The following is a 17427-nucleotide window of genomic DNA, read 5'->3' as shown; positions in this document are numbered from 1 at the left end:
TTGGTCTTTTTGCCCTGGGGACTCAGCTGTCCTCATGGTTCTGGGTAAGACTGTGGTCACGTTGGGTCCTTTCTCCCTGAAGAGCAAGCTGCACCTCTCCTTCACAGAGCAGCATGGACCATTATTACACAGGGAGTTTCTAAAAGGTCTTTCTCTAGAGCAGGGAGTGGGTAGGGTCAAATACATCATCTTAATAAGGCCACAGTACACCAGCTTGTCCTTTCAGGAGCAGTCAGCCACTCGCATTCTGTGGCCACCACCAGACCCAGCACTGCCTTTGTTTTTCTGATGGTGACCACGCGTTTATTGAATTTTCCACCTGGGTTATCCTTGGTGCTTTCTTCCTTTCAGCACTTCCTGCCCCGTCCCTGCCAGCTCTCTTATGCCACCAGACTGTTTACTGCTTGTCCCGTGTGCTTCACCTGGGCAGTGTCCTATTGCTTCCCTTCCCTCCCCAATCAAAATGTATCAGCCAGGCTTCCCCAGTGGTGCAGTGGTTAAGAATCTGCCTGCCAGTGCAGGGTACGCGGGGTCGGGCCCTGGTCCAGGAAGATCCCACATGCTGCGGAGCAGCTGAGCCCGTGCACCACAACTACTGAGCCTGTGCTCTAGAGCCCGCGAGCCACAACTGCTGAAGCCCGCGCACCTGGGTCCATGCTCTGCAACAAGAGAAGCCGCTGCAATGAGAAACCCATGCACTACAAGGAGGAGTAGCCCCCGCTCGCTGCAACTAGATAAAGCCCGAGCGCAGCAACAAAGACCCAACATAGCCAAAAATAAATAAAAGAAAAATAAATAAATTTATTTTAAAAAAAAAGTATCAGCCTTGGATGTTCCGCTGAAAGAATTTCCTTTTTGGGTAGATTTAATTTGTTGTCCTCTCAGGGATTTTACCTTTTAGCAGAACACAGGTCTTACCGCAAAGGAATAGGTCACTAATGGGTAATTATCTGGTGTTAGGGATGTGCTAAGTGGGAGATTTGTTTGAAGGACATGAGCTCTTCAGCTGATGTGGAGAAAAGAAACTTTGGAATTCCAACTCTAGCCTTGGGTAAGTTACTTAACTACACCTGGCCTCCATTTCCATATCTGTAAAATGGGAACAACATGTCTATTTTTTGCTGTTGTTGTTTTTTAAACTATTTATTTATTTATTTGGCTGCATTGGGTCTTAGTTGCAGCACGTGGGATCTTAGTTGCAGCATGCAGGATCTTTCCTTGTGGCCTGCGGCATGGACTCAGTAGTTGCAGTGTGCGGGCTCTCTAGTTGTGGCACATGAGGGCTTAGTTGCCCTGTGGCATGTGGGATCTTAGTTCCCCGACCAGGGATTGAACCCACGTCCCTTGCATTGGAAGGCAGATTCTTAACCACTGGACCACCAGGGAAATCCCAACATATCTATTTTTAAATGTTGTGAGGAATAAATGAGTTAATGAGTGTACCATGGCTAGCATTTAGGAAGCTCATCTTTTAACTGCATCTAAATTTTCATTCTTTATCAGACTGTTATATCCCTCTTTTCTCCCTATTAAGTAAAGGTGATGCATCACTTTTTGTCCTCTGTCTTATCTTTTTTTCTCTCTCTCCAAACTCCATCACTTTTTCCTTTCCTTTTTGTGCTTCTATGGAAGACTGGTCCTTCAGGAATTAATTCACATGTGGCTAATATGAAACAAATTTTGCCCACTGGGGTGGAAGGAACATAGGCTGTCAGTTCTTTCAAGCAACAGTATGACACCCCCTCTCTGATTCAGGATGTTGTTCAGTATTTGAGAAGAGTCTATGCGAGTGGGTGGTCCTGTCACTCCAGAGGTTCCTTGTGTGTGTGTGTGTGTGTGTGTGTGTGTGTGTGTGTGTGTGTGTGTGTATGCGTGTGTTTTTCAGCGTGTCTGTCTGTGGAAACGTGCAGTGGGAAGGTAATTTATATGATTTCAGAAGGCAGTTTGATTCCAAGGACTAAGTGGGTTTTTTTTTTGTTTGTTTTCTTAAAGGATAGGAATACAGGATTCTTATCTCTTTTTTTTAAAAATTAATTTTATTTATTTATTTATGGCTGTGTTGGGTCTCCATTTCTGTGCGAGGGCTTTCTCTAGTTACTGTGGCAAGCGGGGGCCACTCTTCATCGCGGTGCGCGGGCCTCTCGCTATTGCGGCCTCTCTTGGTGCGGAGCACAGGCTCCAGATACGCAGGCTCAGTAATTGTGTCTCACGGGCCCAGTTGCTCCGTGGCATGTGGGATCCTCCCAGACCAGGGCTCAAACCGTTGTCCCCTGCATCGGCAGGCAGATTCTCAACCACTGCGCCGCCAGGGAAGCCCCTTATCTCTTTTTAATTGAACTCATCCTCTCCACTTTTCATTTGTTTATTGGCTTGGAAGCTAGTTGATTTAAAATGAAATTAAAGATAAACATCTGTCCCAACTCTCATTTTCTGATTTTTTTACTTTTTTTTGTTTTTTTAATTTGGCCGCGCTGGCTTGTGGGATCTTAGTTCCCTGGCCAGGGATTGGACCAGCACCGTTGGCAGTGAAAGTGTGGAGTCCTAACCACTGGACCGCCAGGGAATTTCCTGATTTTTTTACTTTTAAGTTTTATTCCTCCAATACTCTTTGCTTCTAATATTCTTACTCCCAGTTCTATACCACTGTCTACGTTGTAGACCCTGTTGGAATGCCCTTTCTCCTTTTTTGCTATCTAAATTTTATATGTCGTTCTAGACCAAATTAGGTCTCAAAATCCTATAAAATTTACCCTGATTGCTCAGCATATCCTGAACTACAGAGCCATCTGTGTCTGAAGCCCTTTGTGAGAATTAGGGGAACTGTGGGACAGTCATTGCTCCAGTCTTTTTTGGGAGTGGTGGTGAAACCAATTAAAGACAATAAAGGTAGTATTTAATTACATTGTGCATTTTTTCTAGATTACTTATTTATTGCATGAAAATGCAGGAATCTCATCAGTAAAGTGGGGCTAACAGTGGGAATTACGTCATGGTGGTATTAGGCATTTAGGAGCTCATCCATATTTAGCAGAATAAGTGGCATACAGCAGGTATACAATAAATCAGTAGTAGGTACTATCAAATCAAATCTTATTCTTATTAACCAATAATTACTTGACAACATAAAATATTAAATATCACTTTTGGTGATTCCAGCTTTTTTTTTTTTTTTTTTTTTTTTTACATTGCACTCATTTAATCTCTGCAGTCACTTTTTTTTTTTTTTTGCGGTACGCGGGCCTCTCACTGTTGTGGCCTCTCCCGTTGCGGAGCACAGGCTCTGGACGCGCAAGCTCAGCAGCCATGGCTCACGGGCCCAGCCGCTCCGCGGCATGTGGGATCTTCCCGGACTGGGGCACGAACCCGTGTCCCCTGCATCGGCAGGTGGACTGTCAACCACTGCGCCACCAGGGAAGCCCCTCTGCAGTCACTTTTATTTACCATCACATCATTGTCTTAAACTGCCCTTAGCTGTCTGTATTCCTTTCACTATTTCACTAAGCGTCTTGTAGTGTCAAAATGCATGCATTCTCACAGAAGACCTGGCAAGATGAAACAATTGATTTAGTATCAAAGGAAAAAGCAACGAGGATGGGATAAGTGTCAGTGGGGTTTATATGTGGACAAGAAGTAATGACTAGGGTCTCTAACCATACAACACGGGAAGCCAACCACTGTGCTTGCAGATGTCTATGGCCTTGGTACTTAGCTGCAGAGTTCTATCCTTGGAATACTACAGGAAGAATCTGATATTAGGATTGGAGAATTTTAACCCTGAAATGGACTTTAAACACCACTTAGCTTAACTCTCCTATTTTACCTATGAGAAAAATTGAGGGAAAGTGACTCGCACAAGTTCACAGACCAAGTTACCATCAGAGTTGAACCCAGGTCTTCTGACTCCCAAAGGCTTCACACCTATTTCCCAAGCACAGAGTGTCTGGTAGCCACATGCATGTTTTTTTCCTTTCAAGTAGTTTCATGTGCCATTGTGAAAGACCAGCGCTTTACTGACCCAGAAGCAGCAGATTTCCTGTATATATTTCTGGTCCTAGAAGTGGGTCTGGGGGCTACTTTCAAGAACAGTGACTGTGAAGTTTTTCTCATCTACACATCTGTCAGCAAGCTTAGAAGAGTAGGTGCCCAAGATGTGAGCAGCCAGCATCAAGGAAAAAGAAAAAAATACTTCTGCTAAATTCAGTGAAGCACATTATAAACAATACAAGAGAATGGCTGCACTGAAGCATTGCTTCCCGTAGCTGCTTTAGAATATAAGCCCAAAGCTACGCTCAGCACCAACAAGCAGAGATCTACAAAGGTCTACTATTGCTGGAGGAGGTATAGAAAACTTTGTTCTACCCGAGAACTGCCACAGACATGTGATAGAGTTTGGCTGCCATGGAGAGGAGGGGAAGTATATGCTCACAGGGCTTGCTTAAGACTAACGCTGGACAAGAGAGAATTTCTTTACCCCTACCATAAGCCTAGCACTAAATTAAAGTAATTGCAGTCTACCCCTGGAAGAGGGCCAAGAGCATGGAGAAAGACCCCATTCTGTGGCCAGGCATTAAGGACAATTCAAAGCTGAGGGAGGAGTAGGAACACAGAAAAAAACCTATGCAGCTCAGGCTTCACTCTAAGCACAAGGTACGACCCATCACTGGAGAAATTTGTAGCCTGTGGTGTTAACATTAACAAGAAAACCCCAACTCAGCTCAACTTTGACTAATAGCCTAACACACACTAACAGTATGACAGAAGAGTATGTCCATTACCAAGTATAAAGATGATTACCTCAGTCTCTGTTCCATCACAATGTCCAGCGTTTAATCAAAAATCAAGAGAGAAAAAAACCAACCTATTATCAAGAGAGAAGGTAATCAGCAGAACCAGACTTAGAGATGACCCAGATGTTGGGTTTATCAGTCAGGGGCTTTAAAATAACCATGATTAATATCTTAAAGTTACACAGCATACATGGACAAATGAGAAATTTCAGAGGAGGTGGAAACTAAAAATAGATTCAAGAAGAAATTATAGAAATTTCAAAGAATATGACATCAAAGGTCCACAGGCTCATCAGCAGACCGGACAGAACTGAGGAAAGAATCAGTGACTTTGAAGATGAGTCAGTAAAAATTATCCAAGGTGAAACACCTAGAGGACAAAAAAGAATAAAAGGAAATCAGAGCACAGCTTCCAAGACTGATAGATTGATCTGACTATTGAGAGATACTGAGATTGAGAGAGAGAAAGGAGACAGACAGACACTGACTGGAACTTTTAAAGGAATTGGCTTATGGGATTGTGGAAGCCTGTTAAGTCTAAAATCTTCAGGTTAGGTTGGCAGGCTGGAGACCCATGGAAGAGTTGCACCTTGAGTCCAAAGGCAAAATCTGCCGGAAGAATTCCTTCTGCTTCAGGGAGGTCAGTCTTTGTTCCATTAAGGCCTTCAACTGACTAGATGAGGCCCACTCATATTATGGAGGGTAATCTGCTTTACTCATAGTCTACCAATTTAAATTTTAATCTCATTCCCCCCCCCGAAAAAAAAACCCAAAACCATTTTCATAGAGACATCCAGAAAAATGTTGATGAAATATCTTAGGCGCTGTGGCCCAGCAGTGTTGACACATAAAATTAACCATCGTATGCCCCCTTCTAGTTACTACCCTCCCCCACCAAAGTGTGATCACTTTTTTACTTTATTTTTATTTGTTTTTGTTTTTTTGTTCTTGGATTTTTTAAAATATTGAAGTACAGTTGATTTACAATGTTGTGTTAATTTCTGCTATACAGCAAAGTGATTCAGTTATATACATTGTTTTTCATATTCTTTTCCATTATGGTTTATCACAGGATATTGAATATAGTTCCCTGTGCTATACAGTAGGACCTTGTTGTTTATCCATTCTGTATGTGATAGTTTGCATCACTTTTTAACTTTATAATGGCCTAGATCAGTTTTGAATTTTATATAGAGGGAATGACATCGTATGTATTCTTTTGCATCTGGCCTCTTTCACAGAGGCTGTATACATAATCCTAGAATTTTATTGCCTAGTTAGTTAACCAGCCCTTCACGGAGTGGCCTGTAGGGTTGAGGTGTGAGAGGGTATAAGCCCCTCTCCACCATGTTGTCTGGGGCTGTCCCTGGTTGGCACACCTACACTCTCTAACACAGATGGGCTAGTTTAGTTGGAGTCTGGAAGTTGGTAAGCTACACCTTTGGCCCCGTTGCCTTCCTCATTCAGGCCCATTCTCCTTTCCTTTCTTATTACTCTTTGTAATGCCTCCCATCTCCTGCTGTCCGTGGTTTGACTGTATAGAGAACCCTGATGCCAGTTCTTATCTTTTCCTCACATTCTCCCCCTCTCCCCTCACCTACCCGGTTGAAGCTCCTCAACCTGAATACACCGTCAGCCTTATTCTGCACCTCCGCAGCTGGCTGTCACATTGACAGACTTCCTTAGAGACATCTAGACAAACTCCCCACCCTACTCCCCATATACTTTTTTTTATGGGTATGGAAACTAAGGACCAGAAAAGGAGGTAACTCCCAAGGTATCTCAGATGGGAATGGTATAGGGTGTAGATCAAAGGGTTGCAGCCTTAGTCTCTGGGTGCTGTTCCCTCTTAGCTTGGGTCTTTCTGCCTTTCCTTCCCTCTTTCTTCCCTGCCCTCTTGCCAAATGCCACAGGGAAGGGAGAACTTCACAACTCCTGGGCTCTCTGGTGAGGAGACCCGCCTGCACTGGGACCCTTTCTCTCCTTCCAGCACAGTGATGTGTTGTCATCCCCTGCTCTTCCCTCTGTGCTTCCTCCCGGTGGAGGTGGGGCCTGCCACCTGTAGCAGCCTTGCTCAGGTTGGTGACAGACAGCTGGCTGGTGTTTGGCATGCATTTGTGGCCCATCTCTGTTTGGTGTGTGGCAGTTTGAAGACCCCATTCCTTGGTCTGGACATCGCCTCTCTCCCCCTTCAGTCATTCCTTTAGGTCAGCTTCCCGTTGCAGTGACCATCAGAGTTGGAGGTGGCAGTGTGGCACCTTGAAAGGAGCTCTATTTCAGGAGTCGGGAGACCTGCCACCAATAAGCTGTGTGACTTTGTCCTTTCTGGACCTCCGTTTCCTCACTTGTAAAGTAGGTTGGATAGGGTGGTCTTTAAGGTCCCTCTCTGTGCTGCATTTTATACTGCTCCTTGATTGGAGCCATTGAGCCACGAATGAAAGATTCCTGCTGTGGTGGTGTAATTAGGCTGAGCAGATGGGTGAGATGAGAGGGAAGGAGAAGCTCTTGCCCAGGATCATCCTTTCCCCACCCGTTTCATTGTGCCTTCCTGGTGTTTTCAGAACACAAATGACAACCTGTGTTTTTCTCCAAGTTCCTTGTTTTTCCTCTGCGTTCCCATTTCAAGCCTATAATCTTGTATCTGGATGAACTTGTGTTTACTGTAAGACAGCCCTGGTGCAGAATTCATGTTACAGCATGTCGTTTCCTTTCTGCTGTGGGGAATGTGATGGGGGTTGGAGCCATCACAGCTGGTCCCTGGAGAGGGCTGTGTGTGTCAGAGATGTATTGTGCTGGGCTCCAGTTTCTTTTCTCAATCCCTAGTTCTGATTTTGCTGATTTCAGTTAAAACCAAAGATTGTGAAGGAAGCCAGTTCTTGTCCTCTGAGTGTTGGAGATTTGTGGTGTGGTTGAGGGGTGAGGGGCCACTCTCTTCCTGTTTCCTTTGCTTGAAGCATTTCACCTTGGGAGGGCACAAGTGAGCCTTGTTGAACACCATCCACTCCCTGGGTGAGAGGAAGCAGTACTGAATACCGATACCTCATTGATTTCTTTTTAATGAGTCATGAAAGTCATTTTGATGCCAGAATTTTCCTTTCACCTTCAGATAAAATCTTTTGTCTTTCATTCCCTGAAAAACTTTTAGGGGATTTTAATAATTATTAAATTACAGGAAAGACAGTAATTTTGAATCCTGCTGTTGCTGCTGTGGCTTCTCCTCATCTTCCAACCCACTCCCACCTGCCTTAACATTTGTGTAGAAATGTGTCAAAATTCCAGGGTTTCGTCCCATTAGTTTTTTATTTTGATCCTCTCCTGGTGAAGTAAGCATCTTGTTACCCCATTTTACAGAAGACAAAACAGATGTCGAGTTAAATGACTTGTTCATGGTCACACAGCTAGTTGTCTTCCAATTTGGGATAAGAATCTGGGATTCCTGATTACTAATGACTTGTTAATTTGGCAACTCCGTCCCCCCACCCCCCCATTAGGAAAGTCTTGCCACCATAAGTGTCTCTTCTCTCCCTGGCTCCACCCTCTGAAAGCACAAATTAGAAGCCAGTTCCTTAGCTGATGGGGTAGGCGGTTGGACCATGGAGCATAGGAGAGGGGTGGGGAGGAAGGTGGCACAAAGCCCAGACTTAGGGTTTTTTTCCCCCGAAAGTGGGAGAATTCCTTATTTCTGCAGAGTCAGGAAAATGAGCAGAGTCAGCATCCCTCCCACCTTCCCACCATCCCAACCCCCCACCACCCCCAAATGGGTGTGGTTTCTTGCGGCCAGTGTTACTTGCAAGGCAGTTGTTCAGATTGATGTACAGGGGAGACAGGATTGCATCTGGGGCAAAGGACTCTTCCTGTAGGTACACCATTTTCATGTCTGATTCAGCCCTGGTGTGTTACGTGCTCTACACTAGGATCTTACCCATGTTTGCAAGTTGCCTCCCTTGGACGTATTGAACTTTTTGAAGAGGTAATATAGCATCATGATTAAGGTTAGAGATTCTCTCTGCCCAGGTTTGAATCCTGGCTCTGCCACTTAGATGTGCGACCTTGGACAAGTTATTTCACCTGTCTGTGCTTGAGTTTGCTATGTGTTGTAATTGTAAGGTTGTGGGTTAAATGCATTAATGCACGTAAAACACCTAAAAAAGTACAGTGTTATAAGGAGAGTGATTGTCCTTTCATCTAGCCCTCCTTCCCTCTCGCCCTCGTACACATTCAGTGTGATGTGTGTGTGTGTGTGTGTGCGTGTGTGTGTGTGTGTGTGTTCTTGACAGCAGCTTTTTGGAGTCTGCATTTCCAGTCAGACTGCTGAGCCCTCCAGGCAGCTGTAACCTCATCCAAGTTTTAGCTGTAGGGTCTGTCTGTATTTGACATGTGTTTCTAAATGTTGTCATCAATGGGCTCCTTTGTGGAGAGACCTTAGAGAAGGGAAACCAGAGGGTGTGCACTGTGCACTCCCAGCCACACTGGTTCCAGTCCCCACACCTGAGGGACTGTGGGTAGCAGTGAGACTGAGTTCAACCTTGTAGCAGGATGAGAATATTGACCAGCTGTCTTAGTCTGCTCAGGCTACATAACAAAAATACCATAGACTGGGTGGCTTAAACAACAGAAATTAATTTTCTCATAACTCTGGAGGCTTGAAGTCCAAGATGAGGACTGGTTGGGTTGCCAGCATGGTTGGGTTTTGGTGAGGCCTCTCTTCCTGGCTTGCAGGCAGCTGCCTTCTTGCTGTGTCCTCACATGGCCTTTCCTTGGAGTGTGTAGGGGGAAGGCCACCTCTCTTATAAGGCTATCAATCCTGTCTGATTAGGACTCTACCCATATGACCTTATTTAACCTTAATTACCTTCTAAAAATCCTATCTCTAAACATAGTTACATTGGAGGTTAGGGATTCAACTTACAAATTTTGGGGGGGACCAGGCACCAGGCTTCTTCTCCCAAGAGTTACCCAGTGAAGAAGGTTGGGAAAGTCAGCCTTGTGTCCTCTTTGGCCCCATGTACTGTGTTATTTGTAAGGCACTATTGGATCCTCCCATACCCTGGGGAGGCATTGGGTCTCCATCTCCTTGCCTTCTTAAGGTTTGGAGTGTGAATGAAGAGTGGAAGATTATGCTTGCTCCTACCCCCAAGCTCAGAAATGGTGTGTATATTGAGGGAAGGGGGTCACCAACATTCTGATGTGTAATGACTGCCTGTCTTGTCACCTGTGTTGTTTGTTTAGACTAGGGACAAAAGTCAAATGAAACACGGTGGAATCTGTTTACCACCCTTCTCTTAACAAGCTCCCAGGAGTAATGAACACTTCAGTTCTTTATGTAAAGCACACTAGTAGGCTGCTGTCTGCCATACCCACTTACTCCGGCGCCCACTGGTTGAATTATGTGCTTACCAAGAGCCGGTTTGTTCCGAAAGTCATTTGCACAGTTGTAGTTGGTACTGTAATTAAGTAATGTATGTATTTAAATATCAGAGAAACTGATGAAATACGACTGCAAACGAAGTGGTTTTCTTTCTTTTTTTTCCCCCCCCACCTATGAATACTAGTTAAAAGCTGTGGAAATACTCAGTGAGTCCAGGTTACTAAAAAAATTACTGTCAGGAACTTCCCTGGTGGCGCAGTGGTTAAGAATCCACCTGCCAGTGCAGGGGACATGGGCTCGATCCCTGGTCCAGGAAGATCCCACATGCTGCGGAGCAGCTAAGCCCGTGCACCACAACTACTGAGCCTGTGCTCTAGAGCCGCTGAGCCACAACTACTGAGCCCGCGTGCCACAACTACTGAAGCCCGTGTGCCTAGAGCCCATGCTCCGCAACGAGAGAAGCCACCGCAGTGAGAAGCCTGTGCACTGCAATGAAGGGTAGCCCCCTCTCGCTGCAACTAGAGAAAGCCCACGCACAGCAACAAAGACCCAATGCAGCCACAAATAAATAAATAAATAAATAAGAAATGGTAATTAAAAAAAAATTACTGTTAAATTAGGTGAGCATTAAAATTGGGGGAAGTCATCATACTCTTAAAGTTTTATTCTGAGATTACTCTGTCTACATTTTTATGCTAAATAATCAGTATTTGGAAATTATAGACATTGTATTCTCTTCTGGTTCATGTCAGAAAGATGATGTGGGGCTCTTAAAGAGAGGGCCTCGCCTTGTGTTAGCAGGTGGGTGAATGAATGCACTTTCATATGTTTTGCAAAAATTAAAATTTAGGTATACCCTTTTTGCTCTATTTTGATTGACCTTGTTCCTGATCTGATCACATTGGAAGGGAGGGTTTCTACTGTGATTCAGTTTAGAGCCTGTTTTGATAATGTGCTTTGGTTTCAATTTAGTGGTTTTAGGAAATAGATTTTATTTTGTATATGGTGTTGTTAAAACCAACACTAGTGGGTCTTTTGATACTGGGGTTTTAAAACAAATTAAGGTGGCTCACTCTGGATTTTAGTAGATTCTGCAGTTCGTCTCGTAGGCTCATAGCATACTGAGAGAGAACTAATTCCCCTATTTTACAAATGAGAGCAGGCCTTGAGAGGGGAAGTGTGTCTGTGGTGAGTTGTGTGGGGTGGCGGAGTGCAGTGGGTAGAGCCACAGCAGGTGGGACCTTCCCCCAAGCTTCCTCCATCAGTTCTCTCTCTGGCCTCAGAGCTGGAGCTCTCCATAGCAAGGGCGCTCCTCTGGGTGGACTTCTCTGATGACAGTGTTGACCCGTGCTTCCTACTTTGGGACAGGACCAACCTGGAGGCCTTGCAAAAGAAGCTGGAGGAGCTGGAGCTCGATGAACAGCAGCGGAAGCGCCTTGAGGCCTTCCTTACCCAGAAGCAGAAGGTGGGAGAACTGAAGGATGACGACTTTGAGAAGATCAGTGAGCTGGGTGCTGGCAATGGAGGTGTGGTGTTCAAGGTCTCCCACAAGCCGTCCGGTCTGGTTATGGCCAGAAAGGTGAGGCCACTTTAAAAAAAAAAAAAAAAAGACTGAATCAAGCTTGCCTTGGTGAACAGGTAATTGGATTACCTTTTAGAAGACCTGGGGGCCTGGAGACAAGGGTGGAAAGAAGACTGACTTTTCATTCAGTACCCTTTTGTGCTGTTTGAATTTTGAACTCATGTTATCTATTAGATTATAGATAAACACACTCATGATGTGTTAGGGTATTTATCCTGCTGCCCAGACTGGAAAATAACAGCAAGTGACCATTTGTTAGTTTTCTGTGTGCTCTGGAAAGAAATCTGAGATGCTCGTTTGCCATTTATCAAGAGCAGAAGCTGCTTTCATTTACCCAGCCCCAGGGACACAGAAAAAACACTGATTTCATGTTGTTTCTACAAGTTCCACCCCTGCCAGTAGTTCCCCTTCATCTCCCTGCAGTATGACATCTTGGCTTCCCAACATGGCATGTGGTCTTTGAGCTGGACTTCCCTTCCTGGTGTTACCCTGGGTCCTCCTCTTTCTGGACAGCGAGGTTGGACTCTTGCGTGTTTCACAGCACACCATGTTCATTTCTGTCCACATATTTTTGCTCATGCTACTCCTTCCATCTTTTCAAACACTGCCCATCTTTAAGGCCCACCTCCTGTCTAGCCTTCACTAGCTGCTCCCACCCGCGCTGGTAACCACTGCTTCCATGTCCTCTGACACTCATTGTCCGTGGCTCTTTTTAGAAGCTCAGCCTTATCTGGTAACCATTTCATGTATCTGTCACCTGTCTCCCCAGCTGAAACAAGGGACAACATTGGGGGTGGGGTGGCGGGGAACATAAGGTGGCCCCTAAGGCCTTGGCTAAATCTCAACCACATCAGACCCCTAAGTCAAGGGTAAATCTCTAGGGCAGCTTAGATTGGCAGACCCAGTTCCTCATACCTTTCTGGTCCTACAACCCTTGAGTATCAACCAAGTCCTTAAGGCCACTTTCCCTATATCTCGCAGTTTCACAGGTCCTTTTGTTCTTGGGAGGGGTGAGCCCCCTCTTCCTCAGTCTTGGCTCCCAGGAGTAGAGGCACAGCTGGCCACTTCTCCAGTGCCAACACCTGCCTTGGTATGTTGGCACTCAGTGCTCTGGTTGGGCAGAAACTTGTTTGTTAAAACTTGCCTGTTTCCTCTCTTCCTACCTTTAAGAGTTTAAGCATTTAAGAAAGCTCCTATCCATCCATCCATCCACCCATCCACCATCCATCCATATATTTTTAAAGCTTCTCTTCCTTCTACCCTTCTTTTCCCAGCTAATTCACCTGGAGATCAAACCTGCAATCCGGAACCAGATCATACGGGAGCTGCAGGTTCTACATGAGTGCAACTCCCCTTACATTGTGGGCTTCTACGGTGCATTCTACAGTGATGGCGAGATCAGTATCTGCATGGAGCACATGGTATGTGGCAACCTGTCAGCCTCTGAAGCAGCGGCCTGGGAAGTGGGTGGCTCTGGTCTAATCTTTGGTCTGAGATGTGACCGGCTGCTTCCTTGTTCCTCCCTGGATCCAGATCACTGTCTTGGGCATGTGGGAAGCCTGGCTGTAGAAGTTGGAATAGCCAAGAAGATGACAGGCCTCCTTCCTAGGTCCCTGTCTCTTCAAAGAGAGGTGGGAGCAATCAGGTGTCCCTGGTGGTTGTACCAAGAGCACATCTCCCAGCTTTCTTGACCCCAAGATTTTGATGTGGGTAAAATCTGGTTAATATAGTTTAAATCCATTTATTACATGCCATGCTGTGTGCTAGGTACATGTTCTGGGGTTATGAAGATAAGTGAAACAGTCCCTGTTTTCAGAGAGTTTATAACCGGCTTTAAGAGCAGGGTTAGCAAAACTATTACTGATAAGCTAGTATTTATTGGGTGTATATCATATCAAGCACTACCCTAAGCAAATTAATATTTTATTACATTTTTATAACACCTTATTGAGTTGGGTACATTATCTACATTTTAAAAATGAGGAAACTGAGGCTCAGAAATGCAATAACTTACCCAAGGTCATACTCAATTCCATAAGTGGAATTGGTAGAATTTAAACCAGTGTCTGACCCCAGTGTACTTTGTTGAATCTACCGGATAGTGACTGGGGCTCTGTTTCCATCCTTGATGGCCAGAATTTCAAAGAGAGAGGCTGGCTTCATGGTTGCTAATGCTTTTCTGTCCCCAGTAGGCAGCATGGCACAGGGGACTTTGGAATCTGAGATGTTTATTCATATCTCCCTTCTCCACAAAAATCCAAGTGGACACCTTGTCTTGTTTGCCATTGTGTCTCCAAAGCCACAGCAGGTGCTCAGTAATTATTTGTTTGCAGATTGTCACCTTCTTGTCATGACCTTGGGCAAGTTTCTTTATCTTCCTGATTCTCAGTTTCCTCATCTATAAAATGGCCATTATTATACCTGCCTCGTTGTAGTGAGGATTGATTAAAATAAGAGTTGTAAGTCTTCCAGCACACTGTGTGACTCAGAGCATGCCTTCTGCAAACTTTAGCTTTTGCTTTATTGTCACTGGGGCTGACAGTTCAGAGACAAGGGCTGACATGATTGAGTCTACATGCTTCGTGGTTGCTCTGCTTTCAGTCCAGCCTAGTGTCCCTCAGCAGACCACTTCTTTCGTGACTCTCTAGACCTGCCCTCACCTCTGGAATGAGAGCCCCAGGGCCTGGTCTTAATGAACTCCAGGAGAACCCTCCTGAGAGGTTTGTCCCTTGCTGGTGCCCCCATTATTTTGAACATCTCTCCGTTTCAATGATCAAGAAGTACCATACACAGTGTTGCAGTCATGTGCTGACTCTTGTGGCGCCGTATGGAACGTAGGTTCTGAAACTGTCTTCTGTGCGTCTGAAGGTCACTGAGAAAGCTCTCGTTCCTTCTTGCTTCAAGGAGAGTGAAGCAGTCTCTGTGGGAAGCATGTGAATGTTTCTGGCTTGGTCCTAGCCCGGGCCTGGGGTGCTGATTATTTTCCACTTGGGTTTTAACCTCCCTTTGGTGGGGCGGGGGGAGGGGCCTGCTCCTTATCCTTTGGGTTTCTTGTGCTCTTCGTGCTGATGATGGTTGGTTTTCCAGCTTTAGCCCAAGAGTTGGATGAAGATGTGTAAATGGCACTGGAGGTCCTTGAAAACTAGAAGGGGAAGAGGGTGGAGGTGATGGTGGTCAACCAGTGATAAAACAAGAGAGGCCAGAGTAGCCTTTTTTCCTCTTGGGTCTTGCCAAAATAACAGAAGATGGGTGGTGGCATGGCTGGACATAATAGTAACTAGCTTTTCCATCTTCTACCACTTGTTGGGTCCTTTCCATGTTATGTGACTTCTTAATCACATCAGCCCTGTCATATGACATGGAATGACCCCCACCCCCACCCCAAGCTGGTAGATGGAGAGAACAAGGGCCTTGAGAGGTTTAGTAATTAGTCTAAGTTATATAACTTATAACTTAGTAAGTGTCAGAGCTGAGCTCTAACCAGTGTCTCTAACCAGGTCCGCTTTCTTTAAATTTCATAGTCTCTCCATGACATAATGTAAGTCGTATACTCTCTCAAGATTTTCTCATTTCTGCAGAGAAATGTTTGGACCGGATGTTCTCTAGGGACCCCTCCCCATGCTAACATTCTGTGTTTCTATGGTTTTTGGCACTTGTAGCCAGTCACTTGATTACATTAGTTAATCAACATGGGTTCAGCTTCACAAACACTTATTTTAGTGCCTATTAGGGCAAAGTGCCACACGAGCTGCCGACGGGATGGAACCATTGAGAGCAGTGTCTCTGCCCCCGGAGCTGTTCACAGGCCGCATGGCTGTGTTCTAGGGCCTTCTCAAGTGAGGAGTATCAGTGTGGACGTGAGGGCTTCTGAGCACAAGGTATGCGTCACCTCATACCTGCTGTCTTCTGAACCATCAGAAATTCTTTCTTAAGTAACCTCCAAGTTCTGCTCCTCTCCCTTTAATAGAGGAACCAGGAGGCTGTCTGTAGGTTTGAGCATGGTTGAACTCCAGGGTGCTTGCTTCAGAGGTTAAGATCAGGCCCTAAACGTTGATAGTCAGTGCCCTATTCATTTATTTAGATCCTGCTGGAACCTCTTTTATTGGCCTTATGTGGCCTCTTGCCATGTGGAGTTCAGTCTTTCTGTCTGTGTTAAATTGACCTGTGTTGAGGCTTCCTCATTCTGGAATCCTTTCTTTTCTTTTTTTTTTTTTTTTTGCGGTACGCGGGCCTCTCACTGTTGCGTTGCGGAGCACAGGCTCCGGACGCGCAGGCTCAGCGGCCATGGCTCACGGGCCCAGCCGCTCCGCGGCATGTGGGATCTTCCCGGACCGGGGCACGAACCCGTGTCCCCTGCATTGGCAGGCAGACTCTCAACCACTGCGCCACCAGGGAAGCCCTGGAATCCTTTCTTCACTCTGTATTCATAGACCTTGATCACAACCTCATGCACAACCTCGTGCTCCTTGCCCTTGTCCAGCCTTTCCCTCCTGGAGGAGGAGATGACACAGGATGTCACAACGGTTGGTTTCCCATTCTCTTGGTCCATTTCTAGTACCTGCAGGTCAGTTGTTTTCCCCCATGGATTTGGCTCTCTGGGGATATTGAGATCCTGCCACGTAAGTCCCTGAAGCAGAAGATATCTCTGGAATTACCCTGGGAGGCCTGAGTGTGGAAAACTGACTGTCGGAGACTGGGAGGGTCAAAACCTTTCTGAGGGCCAAGCAGAGTGTAGGGCACCTATTAGGTAATATGTGTTGAATGACTGGATAAAGGAAGTAGGATGGGAGAGTGCATGGTCAGAGCTCAAGAGAGAGTTAGGGCTCAAGAGAGAGTTAGGGCCTTCTGTTCCTGGGTATACACAGGCTCAGAGGGCAGCTGGAACTGTCTGCTAACCCTAGTGGAGAGGCTCAGAGTTGCCAGGGACGGGACCCTGTAAGGAAGCAGTTGTGGCCTGAAGTTCAAGTAGCCATGCTCCAGAGTAGCTTTCTACTCTAGGCTGGGCCCTCTCACCCCTCCTTGGTCCCTGAGCAAGCCCTCCTGCAGGAGAACTCCTGCGCTGGCTGCTTGTGATAGGAAATTCTCTGACCACTGGCTGCCACTTCTCTTTAGGGATTTCTGCTTTGTCTCAGCTTCCACATTTCAAAGGTGTTGTCATATAGAGCTCTGTTCATTAGCCATATCCCAGCTTCTAGGATTCTTTGGTTCTCTCCGTGTCACAGTCTTTGCATGATATTCCTTGTCATTGGCATTTTCCCCCAGCATTTTACTATGAAAAATTTCAAAAGTACAGAAAGTTGAAGGAATTGTGTAATGTACACTCTAAAGCCACCACCTAGATTCTACCGTTAACGTTTTGCCATATTTGCTTTACCACGTACTGTCTACTTACGCACTGCTCAGATTGTTTTGTGGATGCAGTTTAAAGTAAATTTGTCATCAACGTGTATGGAGCCCCATCTTCTTAATGCACCTGGCTAGGGGCTGACCTTTTCTAGACATAAGCTGTGTTTGCACTGCCCAGTCTGAGTTTTGAGACCCAAGGGGTACATGATTGCTGCCTGATCAGAACAGGAACGTTCTTGTCTTTGGGGAAGTAGATTCCTACTCAGGTGGTAGCTGAGCAACCAGAGAACTGGGGACTCAGGGTTGATGTTTCTTATGCAGGAGTAAAAGCTTTTGAGCTCTTT

The 17427-nt window shown here is 45.6% G+C and overlaps 1 protein-coding gene across 1 annotated transcript in view; it reads left to right on the top strand.

Annotated features, from left to right (window-relative positions):
- The window catches only part of MAP2K1 (mitogen-activated protein kinase kinase 1), a 79039-nt gene that overhangs the window by 22833 nt on the left and 38779 nt on the right, over positions 1 to 17427 (top strand). Inside the window, exons 2-3 of the mRNA XM_060005726.1 lie at positions 11524 to 11734; positions 13012 to 13158. Of these exons, the coding sequence (XP_059861709.1) occupies positions 11524 to 11734; positions 13012 to 13158 (358 nt within the window). The remainder of the gene's footprint in view (positions 1 to 11523; positions 11735 to 13011; positions 13159 to 17427) is intronic.

This window comes from Delphinus delphis, chromosome 2 (assembly GCF_949987515.2).
Source record: "Delphinus delphis chromosome 2, mDelDel1.2, whole genome shotgun sequence".
NCBI classification, from domain to species: domain Eukaryota; kingdom Metazoa; phylum Chordata; class Mammalia; order Artiodactyla; family Delphinidae; genus Delphinus; species Delphinus delphis.
The sequence above is the reverse complement of the archived record's forward strand: the minus strand, read 5'-3'. Positions and strand labels throughout refer to the sequence as shown.